Source organism: Schistocerca piceifrons, chromosome X (genome assembly GCF_021461385.2).
Source record: "Schistocerca piceifrons isolate TAMUIC-IGC-003096 chromosome X, iqSchPice1.1, whole genome shotgun sequence".
In the NCBI taxonomy this organism is placed as follows: Eukaryota; Metazoa; Arthropoda; class Insecta; order Orthoptera; family Acrididae; genus Schistocerca; species Schistocerca piceifrons.
In genome coordinates, this window is record NC_060149.1 from 751700701 (window position 1) to 751721532 (window position 20832).

At 39.2% G+C, this 20832-nt stretch overlaps 1 protein-coding gene across 2 annotated transcripts in view; it reads left to right on the forward strand.

The window, feature by feature from the left end:
• Positions 1 to 755: 755 nt before the first annotated feature.
• LOC124723008 (sorting nexin lst-4) overlaps positions 756 to 20832 on the forward strand; it is an 88519-nt gene continuing 68442 nt past the window's right edge. The window contains exons 1-2 of one of the 2 annotated variants that reach the window (XM_047248183.1): positions 756 to 907; positions 1453 to 1614. In XM_047248183.1, coding sequence (XP_047104139.1) covers positions 893 to 907; positions 1453 to 1614 — 177 coding nt within the window. In that variant the 5' untranslated portion in view covers positions 756 to 892. The remainder of the gene's footprint in view (positions 908 to 1452; positions 1615 to 20832) is intronic. The other variant, XM_047248184.1, reaches the window with a different exon arrangement.

Sequence of the window (20832 nt, forward strand, 5' to 3'; positions counted from 1 at the left end):
GAAACTTGCTATCATATTCTACAGGAATATATCAATCTCTTGGTGTGCATAAGAAGGGCGCTGTTGTAATAAGTGTTTATTTTTGTTTCTCTAAACGTTTTGTTTGATATAATATCTTATGAAATATATGAATTATCGGCAAAGTTCCGTAATACGTTCGATACTAGCAAACTAAGTTTTTTTGGCACCACCAATGGGAATGCCTCAGCGACCGCCACTGGTGTACCATATGGAACACAACTCAGGTCTGGTTGCAAGTTACTAGCCTACTGCCCATTTTTTTCATTATACACAGTCCGATCGCTGTGGTATCACATGTACATATTAATCAATCTGGATACTTAGGTGAAACACGAAAAAAGTTTATCTGCATGGGAGGAAAGAAAATTAAATTGCGTACGCTTTTCCACTACCAATATATTGCTAATTGGAGACGCAGCTGCGAACTGTTCCAAAGTAATTTGAATATTCAGGTCTTATATTCTGTCAATTATTAATTTTATAACTAACATTGCTCCTAAAATTAGTTCCTTGTGCACGAAGTTCAGAAGCTACATAACAAATTATTTTCATATCACATCTTCTTCGGTCAAAAACGCGTAAGTCTTGCCTGGATACTGAAGTTTCGTATCTGTAGCTCATTAGCTAGCGTAGCCTTCCTTATTCCTCTAATAAGTAAACAACTGTACAATCCCCAGCGACAAATATTGGCACGTCCATGTTCTTCAGAATAATGAATTTCACGAAATCGTTGGGTTTACGATTAACGTGATCCAAAGATCATGACCATTTGTAGTTCAGTAGCGCTGAGGCACGCCCTCTCGTTGAATGTTATTGGTTTGATCAAAGAAAAGTAGCGGTAATGGTTTAATTGACAGCGTTAAATGGTGATATGGCGGGTAAGCAGGTAAGGTGCGTTACGTCGTGGAAGACCTGTGTTTAGTGTAAACAGTTTATAATAGTGCTTTGGTGGAAAAAGAAGTAACCTCGCGACAATTCTAAGCATAGACCTGCTGGGGATGACACATACTTGACACGTAGGCTGCAGTGCAAATATCGCGAAAAATTGTGACATTTGTTTGCACAAACGTTATGTGTTTGTTCTTTTGGAGTATCTCAGACGGTTTTGAATGAAACGAGTCCACTTAGCAGGCGCCCGAAACACGAAAATTGTGCAATTCTAGGTTAATTTGTCATTTGGTGTAGTGTTACTGATAGTCGAACCAATTGAGTGTTTATGCGACGTCTGTGATGTCAACCCCCCCTTTTTTTTTTTACTCAGTAGTGTTTTGATTCTGCACACTAGTTTATGAACTTTAGTATTCAGTTGTATTAACATTAGTATATATGCTTACGATCTGGTATTGGATATTTCTTCTTCAAACTGTGCAAGTATTAGACTTTTATTGAATTATATTTTGGCTTCGATATGACACGGGAAATACCTCACAGGTGAGAGCATTGTACGCATTCGATGGAGAGCCTGGCACAGCAGAACTTTCAATTGAACCAGGAGAAGTACTATATGTCACTCGAGAAGATGTTGGAGAAGGCTGGTGGGAAGGCCAGAACCACAAAGGAGACATTGGACTTTTCCCAGCAGCTTATGTTGAGGTAATACTTTTCTTTCTAGTGTAAAAAGGTAATGGATATTGGTTTGTTTACAAATACACTTACAGTTTACTCTCTCTCTCTCTCTCTCTCTCTCTCTGTGTGTGTGTGTGTGTGTGTGTGTGTGTGTGTGTGTGTGTGAAAATTTGCAGAGCAAATTACTGGTATATATATATTAGGGACAGTGGACCCAAAACAGAATCTGTGGCACACCATGCTGATTAGAATTCTGAGTGCCTATTGCTACGTGGTGGACACAGAACTGATGCTTTGCTCTGTGTTGTGGTGATATTGTAAAAGTTAACTATCTGCTATTCCATAATATTTCCACTTCTGCATGGGGATTTCACAGTTCATAAAATATAATGCTTCACCCAACTCATAAAATATTCCCAATAATAAGCTATAATTTATTTTTTCTGACACACACCCATTAACTCTTGGACCACAACAAGGGGGAAAAATCCAGTAAACACGGGCTTTAAAATGCGCACCTTAAGAGCTGTGAGCACTTATTAATCTTTGAAACACCTCTTTGATTGAACAAGCGCTCATACCTCGTATGGAATGCATTTTAGAGCCCATGTTACTGTGCTTTTTGTTGTGTTTTGTCCATACTATCACTTCTAGAAATTTGCCCATTAGTTAGTACCCATTAGTTCTTAAAGTCTTCGTGACTTCGGTTATGTTTTAGGCCAAAATCATTCTAGATAGGAGTTTACTGTGGCTAGTTTGTGTGCTGATTTTGTTTTAAGAAATGGCCATTGCAAGAACAAGTTTATACCTGCTTGATATACTTAGTGAAGCCAAGCTGTGTTCTATGCTTTCCATACATTTTTTTTTGTTTGGAAATTGAGATAGATGCAATTTGTTGTGCATTTATGTTCTACAGATTGAAACAATTTTTAGTCTGGAACTGACATGCACAAATGTGGTCAGAAAACTATATCTTTAAATATTAGTTCTTGAAATGTTCATGACTAGAGCAATTTTTAAGAATTTGAGCACCTAATTAGATGGAATGAAGGTATTGATTGGTAACTCAAGAAACTTTAAAACATCTTGTGGCATAAGATCAGTATTTCCATTGTCCAGAGAGAAGTAAAACTTCTATGTTTTCAGCCTTTTGTGTTGTAGTGAAATACTCCAATAAAAGATTTTTTTCACAAGGAACAAATAGTGGAATTAGTTGGATAGTCTGTGAAGCCTCTAGAGTCATTTAGGCTACTGACACTTATTTGACAGTTCTTAATCATTGATTATGCCAATCAACAGAAATCTAGTTTTGATAACTGTATGAAGATGACTGGTTCCTTACAGGTGCCTCATGAAACTTTGGAAAGTTACATATGTATTGTGTGTCGTTAGCATGATACTCCAACCAAACATTGGAGGAAAAAAATTATGCCGTGTAATAAAAGACCTGGAAATCATTCCAGTAGATCTTAACTCATATGATCCCTTGTTGTGGTAACCTGCTATTGTGTGTTTGTAATTAAGAACAAAAGAAAATCCCATATAATTTAAGTAACAACAGTTCTGGGTATAAGATGTGGTCACAGTCTCAGATCCTGTGGTACTAAATGTTATGAGGCAAAAGAAAAATTATCAGAATGTAACATCACTAGCTGTATCAAAAGTACATAATGTAGCACAAAAAAAAAAAAAGTGGGAGTCTGAATTATACGGATGGTGTACTTCCATAAGTATCTGCTTACACATATTAATGACACATTTCTCCACTGTTGGACACTCTGCCAAACACTTAAGTTTGAGCTGCAGAGTGATTCTGTAGGCATACTGTGGGGCAGAATGAGTGTCATAATGTTTTCTGACATATTATATATTAATGAGAGTTTTGACTTTTTATTTTAAAATTAGTTATATATGTGAATTCATACAGGCTAGTACTACATAAGCAGTATATGCTTATTATTTTGGTCTGGATTGTTATACTAGTATTCTATAATTTGTTCTGTCAGGTTAGTTTGTGTGGAATTTTTGTGTGTTACCAAGATGAAACTGCATTTGATATCACCTTTGGAAACCCACGACCTGATACGTCTGATATTGTGTTCTGAGTCACTGTGTATCATTGGGAACTTCATTACAGTTGACATCTGAGGAATACTGCTTCATTCTAGCATGCTAGAACTATAAGTATTCCCATCCATATTGATATTGAAAGCTTAAGAAAAATATTTACCTCATAAAATTCGTAAAAAGTTCGCTCTTTTGTGTCAACCCAGAGGTCAACATTAACAGCTGGGAGAGCAATGTTAACAAGCCCATTCGATACTCGTTACTACTATTAAACTTGTACGAATGATGAAGGAAATGGACATTAGACAGCCTAATGTCCTGGATGGTGATAAAGCCATGGAGTTCTCATCTCTCATTAAATTTCATTGAGAGTAGTGTGTGTGTGTGTGTGTGTGTGTGTGTGTGTGTGTGTGTGTGTGTGGTCGTCGTCGTCGTCGTCGTCTCTTTTTTTTTTTTTTTTTTTTTTTTGCTAAAGTTCAGATTATTGCTGTGCTTTTAATTTAATGTGGTTTGCCCAATATTTTTACATTCTACATCTACCTATATACTTGGCAAGTCACTGTATTGTGTGTGGTTGAGGGATACTACTACTACTAGTATTAGTAGTAGTAGTAGTAATAATTTCCATCATTGGCTTTCCTGAAACTTCCTGGCAGGTTAAAACTGTGTGCCCGACCGAGACTCGAACTCGGGACCTTTGCCTTTCGCAGGGAGGGGCTCTACCATCTGAGCTACCGAAGCACGACTCACGCCTGGTACTCACAGCATATTGGCTTTCCTGTTCCACTGGGAGATAGTGAGGGAGAAATGAACTATCTGTATGCTTCGATACAACCAAAGATTTATTTTATCTTTGTGGTCTTTATGGGAAAATGTACGTTGGTGGCAGTACAGTCGTTCTGCAGTCAGCTTCAAATATTGGTTCTCTAAATGTTCTCAATAGTGTTTCCGAAAAGAATGTTGCTTACTCTCCAGGGATTCCCATTTGAGTTCCCAAAGCACATTGTTTGAGCCCACTGGTAACTAGCAGCCTGCCTGTGAATTGCTGTCTTCCATCAGTCTGACCTGCTCGGGGTCCCAAACAATACAGCAGTACTCAAGAGCAAGTCGTACTAGTGTCCTATATGTGGTCACCTTTACAAATTTTCCTAAAATTCTTCCAATAAACTGAAGTCAGCCATTCAATCTTTACATGCTCATTCCATTTCATATCACTGTGCAACTTTACACCTAGATATTTGAGGTGGCTGTCGAGCAGCACACTACTAATACAGTATTCAAACTTTACAGGATTATTTTTCTACTGATCTTCATTAACCTTCATTTTTATACATGTAGAGCTAATTGCCATTCAACACACCAAAAAGAGATTTTTGTCTGTTATCTTGTATCCTCATACAGTCGCTCAATATTACCTTGCCATACACCAAATCACCATCAGAAAACAGCTGCAGATTGCTGCTCACCATGTCTGTCAGACCCTGTATTATACAGAGAATAGAGCAGTCCTATCATGCTTTCCTGGGGCACTCATGACGATACCCTTGTCTCTGATTAATCGTCGTAGAGGACAACTTTTATGGTATTCTGTTAATTAAGAAGTCTTTGAGCCACTGGTATATCTGGGATCCTATTCCATATGTTCGCACCTCCACTAAATCTACAATGGGACACAGTGCCGGATGCTTTTTGGAAATCCAGGAATATGAAAGCGTACTATATGGTAATTAGTTTGTTTGGTACCAAAAACAGAATAGGTAAGAATAGTTTTTAATATTTGATGTAAGGTTTACGAAGGTAAGGAGAGGAATAATACTGAGGATGGTATGGAACACTAACGTACATGAATATGAGGATGAATAAGTGTGGGAACTTTGGTAACTTTAATGCATGTTTGAATACCTAAGGCAGGTTTCAATACTGTTGGGGTTAGTTCTGATCTACTTTCATTTGCTATTGAATGCTTCATTAGTTTCCTGATTAAATTGAGCATTATTTGGGTTGTTTATAGGTTGGCAAAACATTCTGTGCTTATTGATGTATTACTCAACCATGATATTATTGCACTTGGCTTTGCATGGCTGTTACTGGAAATGTAGTGTGACGTTACATTACACACAAGTACAGTGATGGCTAAGGAAAATGCATTGCACTGTGAATGATTTAAAGACACCTGTGTATATACTCCAAATTGGTTCGGAGGGTCCTTGTGAATTGTCAAGATAAAAACTCAGGATAAGTCGACAGTAGTGCCCTTTCCCAGGTGTAAGAATATTGTGATAGACTAATACAAGAAATATGAAGTGCAATGAATGGTGCTTGTTTTAACTCTTTCTGAACGCCATCATACACAAGATCTGCTGACAAGTTACCATCCCTGCAGAGAAACATGGTGAACTGAAGTTTACAGTGCCCGTCAGCTTTGACATGGGATGTAACTATGTTGTGTGACGACATTGTGGTACAACGTCTCTGAATTGAATTGTGTTTGTAGGTGGCGTGCTGGAGAAAGCAGTGGTGGACTTAAGCTTGGGATGTTTGTTTGTAAATTATTTGCGATTGATGTTAGCATGGCATTGGAGTTAGTACTGTGTATTGCTCAGTGTTTTGGGAGTTTGTGAGTAAGTTACTTTAATGTCATTAGTAATTGGCTACTGATTAGTTTTTGTTTAGGAATTGTTAGTTTGTAATGTTGTTAATGCTTTGAAATTTAACTTACATTTTTCATTTGGTACTTGCTATGGCTCCTACAACAAAATTTTGTTTTCATTCATTAGTTGCTGCTATGGATAATGATATTGCTGCTACGATTAGATTTCTCCGGTTACATGGCCTCATGGAGGAATGTGTGAAATGTTAGCAGTTCAGTGAATTTGAGACTGACTGAAGTTGCTGCTTCTCAAACCAGGGATGAATACATGTGGCAGTGGTGGTTTGATATTTGGAGGTCACTTGGGAGAGGGTGTTTAATGTGGTTTTCAGTGTTTTGTAAGGAAGGAGGGGGTCAGTTAAGTTTGTGTTAGTTTTTGTTTGGACTGAGTTGTATTTTTTTTCTGAAATTATGAATGATATTAGTAGTAGTTACAGTTTTATGTTGGTATTGTGTTGGGGGCGGGTATCAGGTGGATGGTGCCAAGGGGTAAGGAGTAATGGATTTCAGTAATGGTTTAGTTTTTAGTGTGGGTGGGGGGGAGGCACTAATATTTGTAACTGATATTGAAATTCGTTAGAGTAGCTTTCTATGATTTTTGTGGTTTGGGTTGGTAGTTTAAGTTCATATATAGTAGTTTATAGTGGTGAATATTGTGGAGTGTGCTGCCATTATCTTGGTCTGGTTTTGATAGTAGTTAATTCTGCCAGTTGTGGATTGTTTGTATCATGGCATCTTTAGAAGCTATATAGGTCAAATGAGATTTTGGAGTTGTGTGTGGGTTCGTGGTATTGTGATAGACATAGAAGCTATATAGCTAGGCTTAAATTTGACAACCTTTTCTTCCCCTAGTTTTTCATTGTGGTGGTTGATTGACGAGGTTTTCATTTTTAATTTTTTTTTCCCCACTAGTATTTGTTTTGGTATGCCTTCATTCTTAGGACTTGCACTTTTTTTTTCCTCCGCCCAAAATGTCTAATTCCCACACTTGTCTGATTAGTTTAAAGTTATTTCTGGAAGTAAATATTTTTCACATAGGTTGTGTCTGTTTGCATGTTTAGTGTGTGATGTCAAGCTAGCCATATCATACAAGCTTTAAACTAGCCATCATCTTAAAGATGTAACGAGTCAAAGCAGATGTGTGGTAAAGCAAGCTTCAGATTTCTGGGAAACATACCTTTATACCAATGCAAATCCTCGGATTTCTTTAAATGTGGGAATACATGGAAGCTGGAGAGTGGATTTTCCACTAGTTTTTGCTTCAGATACTTCAAGCTACAAATTATCAAAGTCCCTAAGTGAGCATGTGGATTGTGCTAATTAAAAGAAGTTTATAAATTAAGAATTCTGCAAAGAATTGCCTCATATTCAGCTTAATGTTATTTCAGTACCATATCAGAAAACTCATATGTAGCTTTGGATGACCATCTCAACTTAGGAGAGAATACTGTCTCAATTTGCCAGAAGACTTTTGCTTGCTTCTGTGCTCTCAAAAAGTTATGTAACGTATTTCCTTAGGATGGGAAACATAAACTTGTGCAAGCACTCTTTCTATCCAGCCTCCACTATTGTGATGTAATTGAACATGGTTCATGCAGTGAAAACTTGAGGTTAGAATCTGTCATGAATGCTTTGGTGCATTACATCTGCAACATCCATTGATCTGACCATGTCAGTGCTTCGTATGCCCAGTTAGGTTGGCTGTGGTCAGACAGATTATGTGACTATCCTACATATGTGTACTTTATTGGCTCCACAGTACACAAGCATCCCATTACCTCACATCAGAGATTAAACACCTTTTGTGCCATCATAATTGAATCACAAGGTCCCACTTACCTATTATTCTAGCAGTGCTTGCTCACAAAACATCAGAAAAATCTTTCGCTATGGCTGCAGTTCACCTCTGGAACAAATTTCCCCGCAGTATGCATGCAGTTAAATGCCCTGGTGCTTTTAAGAAGTTAAAGCACTTCCTTCCACCATCCTCATAGTGTTTCCCCCAAAAATTAACGTGTAAGACTAACTCTTCCCCCCCCCCCCTGCCCCCCCTCCCCCCGCCCCCCCCCCATTAAATAGCTAAGTCAATGATTGTATCTTCGTTTCATAGTTATCCTTTCTGTTTTCCTTTTTCTGAGTCACAGCATCTTTCTTCCCGTATGTTGCTCTTCTCTCCGTCCTCCACACCTCTCTCTCATACTCACTGATACTAGCCCTCATAACTAAAAACTTGCCTTCTGTAATTTCAAATCATTGCTGTACTTATCATGTACGAATATAAACAGTATATGTGCTAGTGTTAATTTTTTTTCTGAATGTAGTATAACAGCTTTACTGAAAGATGTGTAATGTAAAACATGTAGAATGCATGGTAATCTTGGCAAGTAAAATAGGTAAATAAATAATTTCTTTCCTTCTTTATCTATCATATTGTCATAAAGCCAGTCCAGAAGGCTTACGCTTTTCTGCATGAGGCTTTGCCTGAAGGCTGTCTGTAACAGTCCTTTTGTTGTGCCTGTCTACAACTCGGCACATCATTTTTATGGTGAGTAGCAATCTATCCTTTTCATAATTGTTGATATTGCAACCTGGACTTACCATTGTTTGGTACTATACATAAATTTTGTTTGTAGGTTTTCTTTTTCTTGGAAGTTTGTGAACTTGAAATTTCAGTCAGTCTCTGTTAATGTTTTGTATGCGTATGTTATTGTTCCAGGTAAAATAATTAATTTTCAGAATGTTTGGTTTATTGTTATTTGGTCACAAGTAATTTGATGTGAACCATTATCTTCATGTGTTCAATAGCTTCAGCAGTTACTGGTATCCAGTTTGACTGTCAGTGACTAGGAAATATTACAAAGGTCCACATGGAACCCTGAAATACTGAAAGTTATGCTTAGATTATTAATTCTGTATTCAGAATGTGACAGATTGAAAGCACCACTGGTAGGTCATCTGGTGTGTACTGTCTTGCACATTCATGGAGCTGTCATGTCCTGTCAGGATCACATCTTGTAGATGGGATCCTCTGTCTCATGTTGAGGTGACACTTGGCAATATTAAAGTTCTGGGAGATGTACCATAATCCGAGAGTCAGTGTGTATCCAGGCAGGCTTTTACTGACTCCTTGTTGGATTACAAATAAGCAATTGAACCTTCAGATTTAATCACCAAACACTATGTAGCAAATGTGTCGAACTGCTGAATGTTACAGATAGTTCTGAGAAGGGCAGGTCTTCTAATGATAATGCTGCATTTAAGTGTGACAGAATGTCATACTATTAAACACGATTTTTTGTGTTAAAATGTCTATGAAGTTATTTATCTTTGCATAAGATATTAGTGTTTTCTAGCACACTAACATTGTGTTAGTCCTTCATGTGCTGTCTGTACGTACATCTACACCTACACCCACACCAACATGGATACTCTGCAAATCACACTTAAGGAAGGGCCTGGCAGAGGGTTCATCGAACCACCTTCACAATAATTCTCTATTATTCCTATCTCATACAGCGCACGGAAAAAACGAACACCTTATCTTTCAGTGCGAGCTCTGATTTCCCTTATTTTATTATGGTGATCGTGTCTCCCTGTGTAGGTCAGCGCAAACAAGATATTTTTGCATTCAGGGGAGAAAGTTGATGGCAGTTTTGTAAGAAGATTCTGCCACAGTAAAAAACTATTTAGTTGAATTTATGGGCTTTAGATTTTACTGATTTATCACGTAATCGAAGTTTAATGGATTCCTTTTAGGATTCCTATGGATGACCTCACACTTTTCGTTATTTAGGGTCAGTTGCCAATTTTTGCACCATCTTTTCTAAATCATTTTGCAATTTTTAATGTACTGATGCCTTTACTAGTCGGTAAACGACAGTGTCATATACAAACAAGCTAAGACAGCTGCTCAGTGTGTGTCCTAAATTGTTTATATAGATGAGGAACAGCAAAGGGCCTATAACACTATCTTGGGAATGCCAGAAATCACTTCTGTTTTACTCAGTGACTTTCCATCAATTACTACAAACCGTGACCCCTCTGAATCCAGTCACATACCTGAGATGATATTCCATAAGCATGCAATTTCACTAAAAGTTCTTGGATGGTACAGTGTTAAAAGCCTTCTGGAAATCTATAAATATGAAATCAATTTTAAATCCCTTGTCAACAGCACTCAGCACTCAGCACTTCGTGTGAGTAAAGACCTAGTTGTGTTTCACAAGAACGAAGTTTACTAAATCCATCTTGACCATGTGTCAAGACTGTTTTCTTAGAGGTAATTCATAATGTTTAAACACACTATATGTTCCAAAATCCTGCTGCATATAAACGTGAATGATATGGACATGTAATTCAGTGGATCACTCCTACTACCCATCTTGAATATTGGTGTGACCTGTGCAACTTTCCAGTTTCTGGGTATGGATCTTTCATCGAGTGAAAACACTTGTATATGATTGTTAAGTATGGAGCTATTGTATCAGCATACTCTGAAAGGAACCTAATTGGCATACAGTCTGGACTAGAAGACTTGGCTTTTGTTAAGTGAATAAAGTTGCTTCACTACTCAGAGGATCTCTGCTTCTACGTTACTGATGTTCGCAACTGTTCCTGATTCAAATTCTGGAATATTTAGTTTGTCTTCTTTGGTGAAGGAATTTTGGAAGTCTGTGTTTAGTAACTCTGCTTTGGAAGCACTGTCGTCAATAGTATTTCCATTGCTATCGCGCAGAGAAGGCATCGATTGTATCTCGCTGCTAGCTTACTTCACATATGACCAGAATCTATTTGGATTTTCTGTAAGGTTTTAAGAAAGTTTTGTTGTGGAAACTATTATAAGCATCTTTCATTGAAGTCACACTAAATTTCGAGCTTCTGTGAAAGATCACCAATCTTGGGAATTTTGCACTCGTTTAAATTTGGCATGCTTTGTTCGTTGTTTCTGCAACAGTGTTGGGACCTGTTGTGTGTACCAAGGAGGATCAGCTGTGTCATTTGTTAAGTTATTTGATATAAACCTCTCAATTGCTGCTGATACTGTTTCTTTGAATTCAAGCCACATCTGATCTACACTTACATTGTCAATTTGGAAGGAGTGGAGATTGTCTGTCAGGAAGGTGTCAAGTGTTTTTTTCTTTCCTGCTTTTTGAAGAGGTATATTTTTAATATATTTTTAATGATTTGGGTGTTGCAATATTCAATCTCGCTATCACAACCCTGTGTTCACTAATGCTATTATCTGTTTTGATGCTCATTATTAGCTCAGGGTTATTTGTTGTAAGAGATAAAGTGTGTTTGCACAACCATTTACTATTTGCATGGGCTCGTGAACTAACTGCTCGAAATAATTTTCAGAGAATGCATTTAGCACAAAGTTGGATAATGTTCTATGCATACTTCTGGAATTAAACATGTATTTTTGCCAACATATTGAGGGTAAATTAAAGTCACCACTAACTGTATGAGTTGGGTACGTGTTTTGAAATTAAACTCAAGTTTTCTTTTAACCTTTCAGCAATTGTACCATCTGCGTCAGGTGGTCAGTAAAAGGATCAAATTATTATTTTATTCCAGTTACCAAGAATGACCTCTGCCCATGCTAATTTACAGGAACTATCTACTTCAATTTCGTGACAAATTAAACAACCTGTAACAGTAACAAACACACCACCACTAACTGTGTATAGCCTATCTTTTCGAAACACTGTTAGGTTCTTTGCAAAACTGTGTCTGAACTTATCTCCGGCTGTAGCCAGCATTTAGTGCGTATAATGATTTGAGCATCAGTGCTTCCTATTAGCACTTGGAGCTCTGGTACATTCCCAATACAACTATAACAATTTACAACTGTCACACCGATGGTTCCCGTATCTACGTTCTTCCTGTTTTTGGCCTGCAGCCCTTTGTGTGTTTTCCCGAGACCTTCTAACCTAAAAAACCGCCCAGCCCATGCCACACAGCTCCTGCTACCCATGTAGCCGCTGCCTGGTTGTAGTGGACTCCTGATGTATTCAGCAGAACCCGAAAACCAACCACCCTATGGTGCAAGTCGACGAATTTGCAGCCTACATGGTTGCAGAACCAACTGGGTCTGTGTCAGTTCTCTACGAGAGGTCCACAACAGGTCCTGTCAACTATGCTGCAAGTGGTGTGCTCAGCTTTCATCTCGCAAACAAGACTGGCAGCCTTTACTACTTCTGTTAGCCGCTTGAAACCAGAGCGAATCTCTTGCGATCCAAAGTGACACACATCATTGGTACCATGTGAGCCACCACCTGCAGTTGGCTGCACCCTGTGCTCTTCATGACATTCAGAAGGACCCTTTCCACATCTGGAATGACTCTACCTGGTATGCAGATGAGTGCACATTGGCTTTCTTCCTCTTCTTGCCCCCCCCCCCCCCCCTTCCCCGAGCTATTGCAGTCTCCTTTCCTTTCCAGGCTGCACTACCATTGCAATTAATGGCCTGGTGACAGCTCATGGGTCGACAGTGTCCCCCTCTTTGTGTGCTGACGATTTTTGTATCTACCTCGCTTCCTCCGTAATGGGCGCTGCAGAATGCAGTCTACAGGGGTGGCTTTCAGTTTTCGGCGGCCAAGACGTGTCGTGCATTTCTGCCATCGCTGTACAGTCCAGCCCCATCTGGAACTGTTCCTCGATGGCCAGCCCCTCCAGGTAGTGGACACCCATCGCTTCATGGGTCTGGTCTTTGATGCCCGGTTGACATGGCTCCCTCATCTTCGCCAGCTGAAGAGGGCGTGCTGGTCTCATCTCAGTGTTATTAGGTGTCTGTGCAATACCGCATGGGGTGCAGACTGCTCTGTTCTCCTATGATTGTATCAAGCATTGGTCCAGTCTCGTTTAGACTATGGAAGTCCTGTCTGTGGTTCTGCGTCGCCTTCGACGCTGCAGATCCTAGACCCCATCCACTACTGTGGGGTCCAACTTGCGACTGGTGCCTTCTGGACTAGCTCCGTACTTAGCCTTCTTGCAGAGGCGGGGATTCCACCACTGCAAGTTTTGCACCAACAATAGCTGATATCTTATGCGCTCCGCATTGCTGCACCCCAAAGCACCCAAGTTATGGTCTCTCTTATCCAGACATGGAAATCACCCTGCTGCAGTGGCGGCTACGATGTGGGCTTACCGTGGCTGTCTGCATTCAGTCGCTCTTTCCTCAGCTCCAGCAATTCCCTTTACCGTCTCGCTTCTCTGCTCACGCACGTACCCCTCCTTGATGCGTCTCTCAGCCACAGCTCTGTCTTGATCTCTCTATCAATTCCAAGGATTATGTCCCTCTGATGGCTCTTTGCCACCAATTCTACTGTTTCCTCAGTTCATTCCAGGGTTCAGAAGTGATTTATGCTGATGGCTCCATGGTTGCTGGCCGCACTGGTTTTGCTTACACCTATGCGCAATGCACAGAACTTCGTTCCTTGCCCGATGGCTGAAGTGTTTTTACAGCAGAATTGGTAGCCATCTTGCGTGCACTGGGCCACATCCACGCATGCTCAGGACTTTCCTTCACTATCTGTAGGGACTCATTGAGCGGTTTGCATGCAATCAGCCAGTGCTTCTGTCGCCACCCGTTGGTCATCGCTATCCAGGACTCCCTTTCTCTCCTTGCTCAACGTGGATGCTTGGTGGTTTTCATTTGGACCCCAGGCCATGTTGAGATTCCTGGCAATGAACTTGCCGATCGACTGGCTAAGTTAGCTACTACCAGGCCATCTCTTGCTATTGGTATTCCGGAAATCGACCTTCGCTCGGCATTACATCATCAGGTTTTGGGCCTTTGGGATGCAGAATGGCACACTCTTTCTTCGCCGAACAAGCTCAGGGCGATTAAGTATTCTACAACTCTGTGGTGGTCCTCCTTCTGGGCCTCTCGTAAGGCCTCTGTCGTCCTATGCCGGCTCCGCATCAGCCATACTTTAGATTGACTCACGATTACCTCCTCAGTCGTGAGGACCCCCCTATCAGTCGTTGTGAATTGATGGTGACTGTGGCTCACATCTTATTGGACTACCCCAACTTAGCCACCCTGTGATGGACTTTTAGCTTTTTAGACTCACTATCCCTGGTGTTGGCTGACAATGCCTCAGCGGCGGATCTCATTTTACGTTTTATTCGTGATGGGGGTTTTTATCGCTTTATTTAAGGGAGGGACCTTCCACCTTATCGGTGAGTGGAGGAGATGGTAGGCCCTCTTTCTCCCGCATTCGCCCAGACTGGATTGGCTTCAAGTGGGCTTGGTGGTTCACCTCTGCATTCACTCTCTACCTTCCCAGTCCTTTCCGTATGGTGTATGTTATGTCTTGAGTGTCTCTCTTGTCTCCTGTGCTTCTTCCTTCACGCCACTTTCATTAGTCACTTTCGTTCCCTCACCTCCTCTTCCATCCTTTCCCTTCCTTCCCTGTCAATAGTTTATAATTTTATGGAAATTGTAGTTCCCTCTTTTCATGTGGGATTTTATCAGTTTTAGTTAATCTAAGGTTGGAGGGACTGATGACCACATACGTAGTTTGGTCCCTTCTCCAAGCAACCAACCCAGCCCCTGTGGTTGCCCAGATCTTGCAGGCTGAGAGGTTTCCTCTGAAACATAGTTTATTAAAGTGGCTTCTACAGTAGAAATGTAAACAAACTTTAATACAACCTAATATGTTGCAATGTGTAAGAGAATGACTGCAGATAGTGTGAAGAAAATCAATAGACCAGGGAATTTTAAAACCTTGTATTGACCTGCAGTATGTCCACATTGCCTATTATCCAAAGCAGTGTTCAAACTGTCAAAAGTTGAGAGACATTGCTAGTGCATGCTGAAGTAAATGTAGTTTGCAGAAGTTAGGCTAAACTTCACACTTCACCTGTCTTTGCCACCAGCACAAGTAATGTCAGTGTTTTCTCAAGGAGACTTGATTTGGAGTAGACAGTTTTTCTTAAAAGAATGAGGCAGGACAAAAATTTGAATCCTATGAAGAGGCCAGGTAAACAGAACACCAAACATAGACTTAACACACTTTTTCATCAGTTAGTGGACTATTGTCACCACAGGCTGAATGACATGAGTAGTCAGTTAATGATGAAAAAATAATTTAACAATGCATAACATCCTTCATCTATATATGTGCATACTTAACTTATAGCATATGCTGTTTGGCTTTCAAACACAAACTAGTGTTTGGGTTTATTTGGCTCTGAAAAAACTTCTTGAGTTAAGCAGAAATTCCTTTTGTGAAAGTTATACAAGGGATCCAACACAACCTGCTACAAGAGTTCATTTACTGAAAAGATCTGTGACACAAATTTAGTTTCTCAACACACAAGAGTACACATTTAAGCACACCAAAATTTCTCAGCAATACGTCTGTGTCCTCTTGTGGCATCTATTTAGAGGTGGTGATAAATAACCTGCACTTAATTTACCACTTCCACATCTGGTTCAGTCTTTGAATGAACAGTTACAATATGTCTATAAAATAATGGCTAAACAATATTATGAAAAAGGATAGTTGCTACTCACCATGTAGCGGAGATGGTGAGTCGCAGGTAAGCACAACAAAAAGATTGTCACAAAATGAGGTTTTGGCCACAACAAGGCCTTTGTCGAAAAAATACAACAGACAAAGGCCTTGTTGGCCAAAAGTTCATGTCGTGGCAGTCTTTTTGTTGTGCCTATCTACGGCTCGGCATCTCTATTATACGGTGAGTAGCAACTATCCGTTTCATAATATTGTTACATTGCATCGTGGATTTTCCATTGTTTGATACATGCGTAAAGAGTAAGATGCCATCTGGAACTTGCTGGACCACAATATTGTTGACACGTTTTGCTGCTGGTGTACGCTTTCAAAACATTAGGAAATGCTTTATTCTTAGTGAATTGCTGGAAGGCAGTTAGGGATAAGTTAGTGAGACGTGTTGTGGTTTAAAGGCAGCACATCAATAGAATACCTGCAGCCTCACAGGTTGAGAGTGTTACAGCGTACTCAATTAATGTATAGCAGCCATAGCATCCATTACCTGTGCTGCTGCAACTAAAGTTGTGGAATTAAAACAAGGAAGGCTTTCATAGCTATTGTTTATTTCTTTCAAAATTTGAGCTAAGAGGCCAAGTTTGATGCAGAAAACTATTCAGTGATGGATCCTCTCTGTCTACTGGGAACATTTTCAGAGGTGAAAAACTAGCAGCTGAGTAGGAAGTTCTGTTAATAAAACCATTATGAGCTGAACAGAGGGAACTCTCATGGGAAGCCCAATGCATAACACTTTTCTGACAGGTGACACCATTTTGAACTACAGGTAACTGATCACTGGAATTCTTTTTTGTGCAATCGGTTTCAGTATTTTATTTTACACTCTCTCCCTTTCTGATAAAATTATTTATAAATTTGTTGCCTCTCCATAAGTATGCAGTATAATGCTTTTCTAGTCTTGTACAATTTCACTTCATGTTCTCTAGATTGTAAAGTATGATGAATCACAGATGACTTTGCACAAGAGTAGTTCTGATATATGATTGCTTGTAATTGAGAATTGTCACCTGTCACTCAATACTATGATAATTTTGGTGCGTACTCACTCTACTGTGACCATAAATGTGTCCTAAAAGTAAGTCTAAATTAAGGTGTGGTGCAATTGTGTTAAGCAGAGAAATGTGGCCACCACTCTCTTTCAGCTGTGTTGAAAGTCAACGAGGGAACAGTTGGCAGATCACATGCTTCGTAAAAATAAGAGGAAGCAGTTTTCAAATCCAAATGTCAGTATGAAGGTTAAATGTACACAGTATTCGAAAAAAAGGCTGTTTAATGACAAAGTTAACAAGATAGGCAACATAGTAATATTAATAATGTTGTGGCATATGATAACTTAGTCAGAATTACAAGGCAGACTAATGTGAAATGTGTGTAACCTGTGATCATGACACTTTTCAATAACTACGTAAACTGTTCAGAAAATAGATCCAAGATTCATGTCACAATGGTATTGTTTGTTTCACCAACTCGCAGATAAACTGTCACCTCTCAAAATAATCAAGATCTCAGACTACCTTACATACTACTGTCACTACATTCCCCATTCAAAAAAAGTAATAAAAATTTGTTGAAGCTATGGCAGCAAAATTTTAAGGGTACTACAGGTGATGTGTGAAGAGAAATGAGCTGTTCAAAGTTAGTTATTCAAAACATCATCATCTCTTTCTTTACTTCTCATTGAATATTTAAAATTAGCCTTTCATTGGCTGCTGGCATGTTGTCAACCAATGTATTCTAAAGGAAAAAGTTCTTGTCTGATACTGCTCTTGTTTTGGACTTTTAGTTCAGACAGTGGCTTCAAAATCAGCCATGGCCAATCAGAATCTAGCCATTAGATAAGCAAAAGAAAGTTCGGCATTGATTCTTAACATTAAACACACCAGCCATATGTGTGTGTGAAAGCTGGAATCAACTTTGTTTTACACATTACCCTTGAACTGCAGGTTTGGTTTATGTTTAGGCATCTGTACTTGCAATTGAAGGGAAGCCTTTAAAAAATTTAATGAGGTCCAGTTTGCTCTATGATAAAAAATCATTGTACAATATTAAGGAAATATAGAATTTCTTGACAATTTCTATTTGGTTTAATAATTAAATATGGGTAAATGCAAGAGGATGCCCAGTATAAAAGAAAGAAACCAGTAGTATCAATTTGTGTAGCAGCAGACAGCTGGTGCTTCTTCCATTGTTAAAATGATTAAGGGTAACACTAAGAAGCAATACAAACTGGGATGAACTTATAAAAATCAGCAGCAAGGAATAAAAATGGAAGACACAGGCTTGTTGGAAGAGTTCTGGGAAAGCACGGTGCATCTAAAAGGCAAATCCAATACAAGATGCTAGTGTGACCAAATTTAGAATACTGACAGTGTTTGAAGTCCTTGCAAGTAGGCATGGCACCAGACATCAAATAAATTCAGAGATGTGCCGCTAGAGTGGGGAAAAGTCCTGTTGCCCATATGAAAATGTTGGAGAGGTGCTCATGAAAATGAAATTGGGATCATTGGAGAAAGATAACATAGTTATCAGGAAACCCTGTTGTGGTAAATTTCAACAACTGGTATTCGATGAAGACTGTATGACATTTCTGCCACCACAATCATATATGTCACACACAGATCATGAGAAAATGATCAAAGATTAGGGTATTTATAGAGGCATGTTTATTCCTCTAATTGACTGTATGAACAGAATGGGTCAGCAAATTACTAATGGAATTGGAAAGTATCCTTGGCCCTGCACTGCACGCCGTCTTGTGGCTCATATATGTAGATGTAGACAATTAAGAAATGATGATGATGATGATGATGATGATGATGATGATGATGATGATGAAAGTTGCTGGAAATAAGGATTGTATTTCTTATTGTTCATATTGTTGCATTGCACTGTCAATTTGAGTAGGAAAATGTACTCAAAAGGGTGATTACCATACTTAATTGAAAACTTTACCATACAAGAAGCATATTGAAGGTTTTTTTTTTTTTTTTTTTTTTTTTTTTTTTTTTTTTTTTTTTGTCAGGTTAGGATGTGCAATGCCATTTGTAGGCAAATTGTCAAGAAGTAGCTTCATCTCCCAATGATTGTATGAGTGTTACTGAGTAATACACATATGGTGTCCCCAAAAAAAGATGTGACTTTATTTATTTTTATTTAAATGTCATCTTTCATATGGAATGAAATAAAGTATTCCCCATTTGTGAAAAATTTTCATTGCCTGTTTCTTCAGCATCATGAATCCCCATCTGTCCATCCAGATTAAATTTCCTCTGCCTTTCTTATGAGTACAGGATGGTCCATGTGAAATGGACTCATCCTTGTCCTGGGAGAGCTTTTGCTGCTTCACCAGTGACGTTGTAGCTGATGAGATGATAAACTAACCTCTTTTCCCGTACCAGCCACACAATAGTAACTTGTCAGGAACTAAGTGTTATTTTATAATGGAGATATATGTATGCACAAACTTTTAACAATTTTGTTGCCTCTGAATTATGACCAAAAGGAACTGCAGTTAACTTATGAGATTCATGGTTCTGAAATTGGTGAGTAATTACACATGCTACACCATTGGATATAAACATTAGAAACAAAGCTTCAGTAGATACTGTAAAATTCCTTAATGGAAAGAGCTGGCATGGGAATTACTTTTGTGTATTATAGTTCTATAAGGACATTGTTTCTTTGCTAGTGAACTAAACCTGTAACTGATATGTCAATGACACTCCCTATTTTAAGATGTTTGAAGTTATTCATCAAGAGCACATCAGATGGGATTTGTGGTATAGCCCCATACAAAGCATCTAAGCTATCTTGTAAGCTCTCTCTTCCAGTGGCATCTTCTCATGTCATGACAGGCAATGAATCTGCTTAGTTCTGCATTGACCTTCACAGGTACTGTTGTTCAGCCATCTGTGGAGTGAATATTCAACTGCCCGCCCCCCCCCCCCCCCCACCCCCCCGCCCCCCAAGCAATGGGACCAGATCAAATCAGATCAGGTGGAGTTTAGTGTAGCAGTCACTAACATGCAAATCTGGAATGAAATTGGTATCCTCTGTGAACATTCATGCAGTCCCATTTCAGCTGTGACAAGTACCCCCGCCAAGGTTTTTTAGTTTAAAAGAATTATAGAAAAAATTGCTTCTGTAGTGTGGAAACTAACATGTCAATAAGTTGTGAGTGAAAACAAAAGAGAACTTGGACAGCTCTGGGGTGCGGAGTATTGCAGAGAACAAAAAGTTCCACCTCCCTTTCTCAGCACTGCCAGCGTACACCTGTGTTTTGTCGTTTTGCAAAAGCAGGTCTGATCCTTCTTGAGAGTCAAACTTGAACCATGTAATGAACCTATAGTAGCAAAGTTCAGTGTACAAAGCATTTGGTAATGGCTACTGTAGTTGTTCGTTGAGGTTGACAGTTAGTAAAGGCATGATCTCTGCCATTATCTTACTCAACCATAGTCTTACCCTTTCACCTCTGCCACAATTGCCATGTGCAAATGTAAAATGGGTTGTTTGTTGCTCTATAGTTTCCATCACTATGTATTAACTGAGGTATTGGCATGTTCTTCGAAGTTATGAGTGATATGTAAGACACTGGAAGAGATTAGATTTGATCGTTATAGTGAATTACTTCTTTCTGAATTACTTTTCTACCATATCAGCATTTGAATTCAGCACAAACATCTGCTCTGTAAGAATCAACATAATTTTGAAGGAAAAAAAACCTCATTAAACTCAGCTTAGTCTTCGTCATCCATGAGGTACAAATAATTGTAAATAGCAGTGCTCAGCTGTTACCGTATTCCTTAATTCCTGAAGGTCATTTTTCCCTCGTTCTGTTTGGGAGTGGAACAGGGAGAGAAGACGCTAGATATGGTACGAGGTACCCTCCGCCACGCACCGTTGTGGTGGATTGCGGAGTATGTATGTGGATGTAGATGTAGGTTTAATATAAATTTCTACACTTTCACCTAATGGACACAATAAAAGTTT